The sequence below is a fragment of the Atractosteus spatula genome, chromosome 28, assembly GCF_055471065.1.
Source record: "Atractosteus spatula isolate fAtrSpa1 chromosome 28, fAtrSpa1.hap1, whole genome shotgun sequence".
In the NCBI taxonomy this organism is placed as follows: domain Eukaryota; kingdom Metazoa; phylum Chordata; class Actinopteri; order Semionotiformes; family Lepisosteidae; genus Atractosteus; species Atractosteus spatula.
This window is the reverse complement of record NC_142733.1, coordinates 9,212,252-9,223,530: the sequence shown is the minus strand read 5'-3', so window position 1 is coordinate 9,223,530 and position 11,279 is coordinate 9,212,252. Positions and strand designations below refer to the sequence as shown.

The 11,279-nt window shown below is 41.4% G+C and overlaps 1 protein-coding gene and 1 long non-coding RNA gene across 3 annotated transcripts; one reads left to right on the top strand and one right to left on the bottom strand.

Moving 5' to 3' along the window:
- Positions 1-3,393: 3,393 nt before the first annotated feature.
- LOC148813998 (uncharacterized) lies at positions 3,394-8,495 on the bottom strand. 2 transcript variants are annotated; one of them, XM_088907319.1, is made up of 4 exons: positions 8,044-8,495; positions 7,304-7,507; positions 5,903-6,427; positions 3,394-4,029 (listed from the first exon to the last, which is right to left on the bottom strand). In XM_088907319.1, exons 3-4 carry the CDS (start codon positions 6,165-6,167, stop codon positions 3,857-3,859), a joined length of 438 nt encoding a protein of 145 aa, XP_088763445.1. In that variant the 5' UTR covers positions 6,168-6,427; positions 7,304-7,507; positions 8,044-8,495; the 3' UTR covers positions 3,394-3,856. The 2 variants fall into 2 exon arrangements, 1 of the variants encoding a protein (XP_088763445.1); XR_016086168.1 differs by lacking the exon at positions 5,903-6,427 and having other exon boundaries at positions 3,944-4,029.
- LOC148813999 (uncharacterized) lies at positions 6,983-7,679 on the top strand. The gene is made up of 2 exons (XR_016086170.1): positions 6,983-7,225; positions 7,422-7,679. It is a non-coding gene; the product is annotated as an uncharacterized LOC148813999 (long non-coding RNA).
- Positions 8,496-11,279: the final 2,784 nt, after the last annotated feature.

Here is an 11,279-nt window from a genome sequence, read left to right as displayed (position 1 = left end):
ATGTCCCTGTCCGTCTTCAGTTTCTGCTAAAGCAAGTTAAACATCTGCAATATGAGTGATTAGTGTAAATTATTACTACAGATACCACTGTCATTATTACTACCCCATTATCAGAGCCACCATAGTCAGTGTGCAGTCTCTAATTCCCTGGTGATCTCGTCTCCAGATAATTAACTTAATCTGACACGTTTCAAGGGGAGCTGTGGGCAGTAATGCGGGAGGCTACCATGCTGAGCTGGGATTGGCGAGAGCTGTATCTCCTTCAGGGCAGTTGCAGCTGCTGCTCCAGAAAGGATATTACCAGAGCTGGGGTGGGTGAGGATCGTTTCAGGGGAAAGACGTGATTTTCCCAGAAACTCCTGTCTCTTCCCTAATTGTTTTCCATGAGCTGCTTTGTTGTATGTGCTTTTTCCTTACTGTAGCACATAGGTACCATAAAAGAGTCCCACTCGATGGATATGGAACAAAAAATTATATTATAAAGCACAAATGTTTTGCTTTATGTGTAAAACTGACGTTCTGTAACTGCATCTTGACTCCCACAGCAGAAAGAATTCAATTAGTGGAATGATCTTGTTATACTGGAAGAGCATAAGAAAGGTTATTCGGCCCATCTAGCCTGTTTGGTAGTTAGTAGCTAATTGATCTGAGGATGTCTTGGAAGAAGCAAGGGCATTGGGTTCAACAGCGTGGCTAGGTAGTTTGTTCCAGACTTTCTATAAATACGTGCCTCCTATCCTCAGCTGTTAATGCACTCAATGTAGTAGTTTCCACTTTGTCCTTTTGCTCATGTTTCACTGCTGGTCATGAAGAAATCCACTGAGTCTGCTTCGTTGATGCCTTAGAGGTTTTTAACTACATGCACCTTCACCTGTAGTCTTCTCGGTGTTCAGTTCTTTCAGCCGGTCAGTGTAGGACAATCTCTCCAGCCCCAGAATGCATCTGGTTGCTGTTCTCTGGACTGATTCCAGCAATATCTTTTTTGTAATGTGGTGATTACAACTGTACACAATATGTTAAATGAGACCTTATTGGTGTATTAATTTTAACCTAATATCTCTTGATTAAAGTTCTGCAATTTTACTGTAAGTGTATAACCTAACATTTTGTTTGCCTTCCTGTTGCTTCCCCACATTGTCTACAAGATGGAAATGATGTGTCAGCATAAATCAATAAGTAATCAGTCTCAGAAAGCTAGCCTGCCTTGATTGAAATTCAATCAGAAGCATTATCGGATAATGGATTTTACTTTTAGAGACTAATCTTTTAGCGATTGTACTTTCAGTAACAGAAGGAGAACATTTGATTGAATTTTAATATTTTTAACTACGTTAAACTGTAACTTAAATAGGAGACTAGAACTAGGCAGCAGTGTGGAGTAATCTTTAAACCTGGACATGAAGATTTGAGGGTTCAGATTCTACATAGATCACTGCTGTTGCACTCAGTGAACAATTAAAACACCCTGCTGTATGAATGGCTACATGCTGTACACACCAAGACCAGGTATAGACGGCTGTGGTTTGTTATAGGATCTGCCTTGAGACTGGCGTAGCAGAAACAACAAACCAAAACTCATTAAGCACGATTTGTAATGATAGCAAACACATTTGTATCTAAGACAGTGATGTCAATTGGTGTCCTGGACATGAAGGGTGTAGAGATTATTTAGACTTAATTAAAAGCAGACAGGTCACCTTTAGTTACTCAATGGAGAAGATCTTTAATTAAACTCACTAGGTCCCAGAGAAAGGTTGGACATCTTTTTTCATGTTTTGTGAAGTTTGCATTCCTTGTTAGCATTTCAATATATATTCCAAATATGCCCTTTGCCTAACATATGCTGTCCTTTATACAGTAGGTTATTCCTTGCTTGCAGCAGTGGATAAAAGAAAAACCATTGGTGTGGTTTTCAGAGTTACGCAGAATAAAGGTTTTGAGCAGCAGTCCCCAGTCCTGGTGACCCACACACCTGCTGGATTTCATTCCTCCCCACCTACATTGGATCATTGAAGCCTTACCTGATCTAAGAAGTTGCTTCAATTGAATTTGCATTTTGTTTCTAGTCACAAGCTTGGGACTTTATTTCACTTACAAATTACAACGGTTAAAGCTCCATCAAGTTTAAGAGCTGGGAACTAACATTTCAAATTAATTTTATTCTTATTAAGTCAATGAAGGGTTTGATCTTTAACACCAGATGTGGCTCATGACTAACCTGCACTTTGCTGCACTGTGATGTCTTGCTAGAGGTGGGTGTGTCTGCAGGATGTCTGGGTCTCTTTAAAGCAGCAGCACCTATAAGCTGGGAGAAGCTGCTAAAGTGGTCCAGTTTACCAGCTAGTGACCATGTAGTCCATCTCATGAAGACCTGAGATGAAATGAAGATCACTAAGGTCCACGAAAGATGGTTTTATGAGAACTGGAAACATGACATTTCCCATAGCAGATTAGGCAATGATATGAAAAGATAGAATGACATATGTTCCAGCTGAATGAAATTTGTATTTACAGGAGTGCAGGTTTATATCTGTGGACAATTCGATAACAAGAAACCTTTGTATTCAAAACTTCAAATGTACATTGTGGAATCCTTTGTAGATATTCCCCTGCATATTGTATATGTACTAATATACTGTACATGCAGCTATGTTTTACCAATGTGATGTAAAAATATGTTTGCACATTCATGTTTCTGTGACTACAATTGGTTTTATTTCAATTCCCGAGCTTGAATCGCGTCCTTACCTTTAACAGGCACGTCACACCTCTGTATGTGGAGAGTTCTATGCAGGTTCACAGCTCATGCCAGTTCATGCAGCCTGTGCATAATCCGTGTGTGTTTTTGTGCATGTGTGCAAATACTGTGTATACACTGCATGCATGCTGGCAGTGCTGTAGGTGCATCGTTTATCTGTGGTTGGGGCTGATGTGCCAACTATTATCCAACGTCACGGTCCCAAGGTGACTGTCTAGTTGCCAAATTGCAAAGTCCTTGGTTAAGCGTTTAAGATGGTTTAAGGTGTCTTACCATTTTATGCTTGTGCCATCATAAAGACAGAGGGCAAGGCCTTTCAACTCAGCAGGGGCTGCTTTTGGATGACTTCAGAAATGACAGATACAATCAGAAACACTAATTGAACCTGATACCAGGAAAGCAGGCAGTTGTATTTAAATGCTGTGTGAACTACTTGTTGTTAACTGCAAATCTACCACCTCTCTCAAATATCCCTCCCTTGTTGTTATCCACTGCCAGCCCTCATTCCCAAGGGTTTAATAACCCAGAGAACACTCTATTAACTTAACTTAACTTAATTTGCACCCTCATTTGAAAAAAAAATCAGACATCCCTGTTGGATCAGTCAAGATTAAGCAGGATTAAAGTAGAACACATTTTATTTTCTGAACCCAACATAAATATACATTATATTGCAGAAATCTAAGAACTCACAACTGATTTCATTTTGCTAATGTGTTCCGTTTTCAAAGGGCGGTCATTTACACTTTCAAGGAATTTGATATCCTATAGTACCTGGTTAGAATGGGGAAAAATAAATTCACAGCGGAAAACACAAAGCAATATTCTACAGGGTGATATGTCCCAAGAAATAGCCACAGGGAACGTTTTTGGGAGCCACTCCTTAAAACTCCACTCAGTTCTTTCAAAAAGACAGACTGGAACTCTTCGGGGATTTATTGGACCGGAGCTGTTCGGGATTGGGAGAGAAGGACCGTACGAGACAATAATGGGACCCAAAGAGGCCAGAACAATCCTGCTGCTTGTTGTTGTAGATACATTGCAATGACTAGACCTTGTGTTCCTTGTGCTCCTCCCCTGGGTGTCTGGCTGACCGTGTTAGGACTGGAGGGCTCTCTCCGACAGGACCCCAGACATGGGCAGGACCCCCCTCCTCTCCACCATCAGCCTCAGAACCTCTTCATCTTTGGTGTTTTCGTTTCTCACATCTCCCTGTCCTCCGCCGTCACGCTGCTTCCTTTCTTCCCCTGTGTTTGGCCCCAGCAACCAGTCTGCAACCACAGGCGGAGAAGGTAAGATATCAGAGTCACAGAAACAGCAAAGAGGAGATGTCAGCCAGGGTGAGACCAGCACACAATCTGACTTCTCACGCAAAAAGTTACCTTTTTTTGTGTTATCCTTAGTAATCAAAGTCCAGACTCACATGAGACTTGTAAACAAGACATACACACGCACTGCAAGCCAAGAATAACTTTAATATTTGTTTCTTTCAAGAGTAGTTTCACATCATGATCTTTGAAGCGGGGTAGAGAAGACATGTGTGGCTTTATACTTATTCTCAGATATTTTTGTAAGGTCAGTGATTGTAACCCCACTGGTTTCAGCAGGTCTCTTAGCAATAAATCTGAATCAGGGGTTCAGTGTGACACTGAAAATTACACTTATATACTGTACCCCCAAACCTCCCCTCACAATGGCTGCTATAAAAAATGATGTCGTATAGACATTATTTTTGTCTGTTGGGAAGGCGGTGTAAAAATATTCAGCCACTAAACATGAAAGAGAATTTCCTGAGACGTTGTATACCAGTTCAACAGGGGCATGTTTACAAAAGCTTGTAACATTCAGTTCTTTGTGGTGTTTTTAGTAAAACGTGAAAGCAAATTAGAGAAGACAGAAATGAAAATCAGGACTACAGAGATGACTTACGATTTGCCAGTCATTACCTTAAATGGGTAACACTTAAGTTGCTAGCAGGCTGTGGTATAATGACATTCATATGAGAAAAGTGTCTAGGTTGATCTTTAAGAAAGGAAAACCATCTTATCTCGCGCTGTTGAGATACCACAGAGTTCCAGCCTGATATGATGCCACCTTCATGTTGAAATCCTTCCTGAAGGTCTGCCTCTTTTTTTTCCATTGATCTGACCTCCATATCAGTGGTCTTATTACAAGCGGTCTGCAAGGTAATTCACGAAGAGTCTCTGAAATCCTATTAAAGGAGCTTGTGTGTGTTCATACACAGAGGGGGGAGGGGGGGACTTTGTCAGTCTTAACAAAATGAACACCTATCTACTGCCCTTGCAAAAGGGGACAAACTAAGGTCACAGGTAGGTTTGACCTTTTTGTCATCAGCTAGTCATTTACCCCACTGATGTCTGGATTTTCTGCTCTAATCTGTCTGGTACGGTTTCAATCTGCTGTCACCCACTATTTTGACGAGTTTCACAGCACTCCAGTGTGAAACTTACTTCAACTTTTCTGTCTCTGAATAAAGCTAATGATAAAACAGATAGCCGTTTTCTTTCTGTTTTAATGAAGGGCATCCTTCTGATATCCCAGGTAGGTCTTGCAGCCCCCAACAGGCCCTCATTTACATACGGTGGCCAAAATGTTAGGATCCCCAACAGAGCAACGTGCTGGGCCTCAGTTAGTGCCAAGAACAGCTTAAACCCACCCTGCTCTGCAATCAACAGGGTTTTGAAACCTTTGCAGTCCAATGTCATTCCATATTAGCACTATCAAATCAATATAAGGTTGTGAGGAGGGTAATTGTAAAACGCGTACAGTATGCTGCTTGTTTTCAGTCGAATTAAGGGATTGGAAATCTGTCTTGCACTCCTCTAACAACCATGCATTTCCTGTCCCCAAGACAATCTATTCACACGACTGGGAGTCCCTAGTATTTTGGCCACTGAGTGTAAATGCTCACGAGTGCCAACCTAGGGACAGTGAAACTAGATCAATTAAGGTACATCATTCCCAGCATCCCCTTCCCTACCCCAGTCAGGAGGCAGGATGGAGTGATTAGCCTCACGAGCTGACCAGAGAGAGCGGACCTCAAGCCAAAGGAAACGCTTTGCAGAGCCCCTGCCCCACCGAGGCAGAAGAGGTCAGCATCCCCTGTGGACGAGGTGCTCCTACCTGCCAGGTCATGAATCAGGTCATCGATGAGGTGGCTGACGATGACGTACACCACCGTGAGAACGACCAAGGCTCCCATGATAAGGTAGAGGACGTGCTTGGGCAGGTGGAGGGTGTCCCGGGCTGGCGGGGTGTAATCTACGAAGTACGCCCCATTGTCTTCCTCGGAGGGGTACTGGAAAAGGTGTCGGGTGGCACGGGCAAGTGTGGACTGGTTGGCAGAGAGTGGGAACTCTGTGGAGTCGGCAAGGGCTGCCACTGGCATGATGGGGGAAGGGGGTGGAGGGGGGGCAATCTTGTGTCCTTTTCTACAGGTCGTCCACCACGCTGTGCCCCCACACAGCCCTCACCCCACCCCCAGAGGAAGCAAGCGCGCAGGCCGAGTGTGGGGCAGCTGACCTTCTTGGGGTCTGTGCTTGTTTATGGAAGACAATCAGGTCCTGAAGCTTTAGTTAATTACTCCTCAAACCATTCAATTGTAGGTAATCCTTTTATAAATGTGCCTTCAATCCAGCATGCTTAATTCTGAAAGGGATATGGAGAGATAATGCACCAGGACATGCTAAAAATATTAATTTAATTTATAATATAAAAAAACACAACATAAAAGTCATGTGTGCCATAGCTTAAGAAAAGTTGCCATAATCCTTTATTAACATGTTTTTGTGTTATCTTGTTTGAAAATGTGATTAAAAAGGATATTACAAAGTGTCCCACGGTGCTAAGTAGCTTCTAAGAAACTGTCATGGAGTGTCTCAGTGCAGCACTCCAAGAAAGCAAGCTCGGGCAGGTGTAATAATTTAAATTAATCAATTAACCAGTTTATTATCAAGCTGTCAGTCATGCTAAAACCCAGTAATAGATCCTAAGGCTCTGTATTTAACAAGCCCTGAATTACAGAGATTTTGACAGAATTGTATTTTAATCATATTAAGTGAAAAATGGCTTGAAACACTATTTATGAGAGGCTCTGATTTCCATCTCTGACACCTGCCACTTCTGTACACAAAATAAAATCTGAGCAGAGCAGTTATTGATATGTTATTGATGCAACAATAATCAATCCTTCCTATTCACAGAGATCAGTCTGAGCTGAGCAGTGATGTTATTGATGCATTTCCACTGGTCCTGTCATGTTTCTTTCAGAGAGAAGACAGCGATGTGGATGAGCCATGGGGGTTCTAGATGATGACTGGTGACTGCTAACTTTCTTTGGCAAAACGAGTGGTTGGACAAGATGAAAAAGCTCCAGTGGATGACAGGATGTTGATGAGACACCAGCAACAGGTTCAGTCAGAATGGGCAGACTGCCAAAGAGCGAAGGTGGTTATACATGAGTGCTCTTTGATCAGAAGGTTTCGGAAACATTTTGAGACACAAAAGGATCAGAAGGTGCCTTACCTTTTCACAGACAAGCTGGTTCTGTCTGTGGAAGGACCAGTGCAGGGAAAACTGAGAGCTGGCCCTTCAGTCCACGCAATCCTCTCTTTCTCAGGTTTTCTTTTTTCTTTTTTGTCAGCCAATAATTCAAGACACAGAGGAGACACAAACCTTCAAGATCTTTCTGCTTATTTGAAGACCCACAGCAGGTGTCAGGATGACTAACTATCCCAAGACGATGGAAAAACAACAGGAAAAATTAAAGAGTTAATTCATGACAGTTCAAAATTCACAAAGGTTGTAATGACTTTGCAGTCCAAAGCAGAAAATCTGGTTTCTAACTTATTGCTGTTTTATGTAAATATGAGTAAGATTAAACAAAATATTATTCTGGAAACATTTTTACTTCCTTTTCTGTTGCATCGTTACAAGACTGTACCAGTCCTAGTCACCAGCTCTTAAATCCAGAAACACACCCATTTCTTATGCACTGAGGATAATATTTCAATTCATTAATTTTCTTCGCAGTCGATCAAAAAAATCCACAATTCCCAAATCATTTAAAAACAAGGAGGCGAATCATGTTTAAAAGTCTCAGCTGGTTCGAAAACTTAATTTTACTGCTCTTTCTACTCCAGCTGACTCAGTACCAGATTTGAAAAAGTTTGGAAAGTTTGTACAATTTCGTCCCATCAATTACAGGGCAAATTCTAACAAACCCCTGGGATCCAAAGACAGTAGAAAAATCATTGTACGAGTACCTGTAAGCTTGGCAGCAGCTGTTGTCAGCAAAGCCTTGGGACCCTATGTGAAGCTGTATGAAGGACTAAGAGAAAGTGCTAAACGCTACAAGCCAGGCAGTCATGCCCATGCCCTTCTCTACTTTCAGAAAAGGTGTCTGGATTAAGCTGGATTCTCTTTGGGCTTGGGCTCTTCCTCCACCTTTCTGGAAAAGGCTTCATGGAGCATGAAAGTCCAGTAAATCACAGTCATGGTAGTGTTGACTATGATTATTCCAATCATGATTGGGTGCAGCATTCTGCCGGAGGGGTCTCAAACGCTGGCTGGGGTCTGGCTCTCCGGGGCGACGGTCCACACACTGCTCCGCACCTCTCAACCGCGTCTCTCTGTCTCTTTCTCTGACGGTATTAATTTTCTCCCCTCAATTATAACGCCTTATCCCCCCCTGCTCCTAATCTGTCTGTGGCCTCCTGCTTCACGTTCACAACGCTAATGGGCCACAGGGGATTGAGGCTTTGTAAATACGAGTGCAAGATAAATCATAGGAGATTTTTAAGTCTGTTGCCTGGATGGTAGCAAAAATAATGGCCCAACTTAAACATCAGAAATCCCACTATTATTATTATTATTATTATGATTATTAAAAAACTGGTGTTATTTGTGGCAAATAGGCAGTTGGAAACATTTATAAATATGGTAATCTTATCTGCATCACTGAGGAGCTACACTGTAACACTAGTCTGCTGACAGCACCAGCCAGTTCATATATCTCAGTTTCAGTGTCTATATAAATATATTGTCTTCTGAGGATTAAAAGAACTTTTACGATTACATTTAAAAATCATATATATGGATGCTGGCTTATGGAAAAATGCTTAAAGCTTTCAAAGCCATGTTCAAATGGTAAATAAAATGCTAGTACTCATATTATTTTTTGTCAGACATTGTGAGCTGGCAACCTCAAAGGCAGCAGAAGCAAATACCAAGGGTGCCTTCGGTGGTGTATCAAATGTGTGTACAGACTTAACGGACAAACAGCATTGCAACTTGCAGTCTCAATGAATTTGCCTTACCTGTTCTTCTGGGGTTACTGTTTGAGCTCCATTTCAGAGAGGTTTTCTCCTAACATTCAGATTGGTTGCTTTAGATGTACAAGTCTTCTGGAGAGAAACATGCATTGACATTCATCGGAATCTGAAAGCCATTCTTACCACTTCCAGTAACCCTGAAATGCAGTAATACATTCCATGCCTGCATTTATTGTATAAAAGTTATGGATGTCAACATTTATTTTATCTTTATGCTTGCACAACATACAGTACACATTCAAAAATGTGAATCTCCACTATTATGTTCAACATTTAATATCCTCCTCCTTTTAGACTAATTTCAGCTGTGCTTCCAGACTTTGAAATGGCAAGAAATTACAGATATCACACATAGACACTTATTAAATGTAGTCTCAATTCTCTTACGGGCGCTATGAGGCAAAAAGCAATCTGCAAGAGAGGATTCAGGATTCAAAAGAACAAAAACTGCCTTTGATGTCTCAGCCATTAACTCCAAAAGTCATAATTTCACAGAAAATGCTTGTGCTAGTGATCTAAGGGAGTTTAGATGATGGATTCTCCAGTCTTTGTGGACTGGTGACCCAACAGCAACCCCCACTTTAAACATAAGAGTATGCATCCCTGTCAACAGATGTTATACTATCTATAATAGTTGTAAATAAACATGTGAGATTAGGCATCAGAGCCAAAGTAATTTTTGATGATGGAGAGAAGATCCAAAAGGAAATTAAGAACATAAAAGGGCAAAACAGCAACAGGACACTGCATTTGCCCAACTCATTTGTCCAATTGTGTGCCATATACAGTAAATGAAAGTTTAGATTTCAACTAACAGGGTTCTCTTAATATAAAGGATCCCACTATGAATTGCAACACCTGCTATTACAAAGCAAGTCACCTTTTATACATCTGAGGATTGCTGCTTCTCTGAACACGTAACACTGCTTCATTATTGAGATGAATAGTCTTTGTGTTCTTTTTTATAAGGTTGATTGTCTCAATGTGCTGTGTCTGAAGGCTTTTGCAGAAGAGCACAACGCAGCAGGTGTTCACAACAACTATTTTTTAGTAGAGTCGCCATACTTACTCTGGGAGGGACGTTGGAGTTTCAGATGACGAGGTTCAGGCAGCTGTGCGAAATCATTTTTTGGGTAGCGTGCTCAAGAAGCACACCCAAATATCCATCCATCTCCTGTCTCCTGTCTCCTTCCTTTGGCTCTTCCAGCTGGGAGGTTTTCAATCACAGCTCCAAATCACACCAATCTCAGAGAAAAAAAGCTAAGCAGCGTGATTTCTATCTATCCCCTGGATTAAGAGAATTTCAACTCAGAGTCTCCCAGTCAGCCCAGTCACATGTACTGAGAACAGATGGCTTCTGAAAAGAAGGCCAATTTGCCTTGAATGGCATCCAGATTGGACTGTGATGTGACAAACTGCAGTTTTTAAAAGACAATAAAAGCTTCAGTGAACAACAATCAATTTTTTAATTTTCCAGACAAGATTTTTGTTTTCATAGGTCCTTTTTCCCCACCCACTAATTTTAAAACTAATAAAACCACGCTGCCACAGTAAAGCAAAACTGTGGCTGAGAATCATATAAAAATCACAGGAGAATTGATCACATTCCCAAAAAGGAATTTGTATGTATTCAATTGATATACCTAGAGACACACAAATTGAGAATCAAACTGGAGTAGTGTATTCATAACGAGCACATACACATAAGCTTAAAAGACAAAAAATAAAAGATCAGACTAAATGCCCTGTGCAGTGCAGTGGAGGGGAGAACACTGGCAGAAAGATAGAGATCTCGGGATATCCATTCCTGGATAAGAACAAATCTTTTTCTGGTTGGTCTTATAATATTTAAAAATAACGAGGCTCCAATGAGATGTAGCTGTCCCAGATCCAGGACAGGTAAATTCAGGAGATCAAAAGGGGGCTTCTGGTTGTTTACTCTCGTTAATTGCTCTTCGTGGTAAATGAAGGGTTAAAGAGCCTTCAACAGACAGAACACAGGATAAAAAACAAGAGAAACAGGAGGAGACAGAAGAAGCCTCATCACCCTCTTCCTCTACGAACGTGCCTCTGGACAGGACCCGGTTTCGACTGGTTTGGGAGGCCAGATTGTGGCTAAGTGATTTGGAGGGAATGGGCGTAATAAGTCCATCATCCTCATTAGTTCA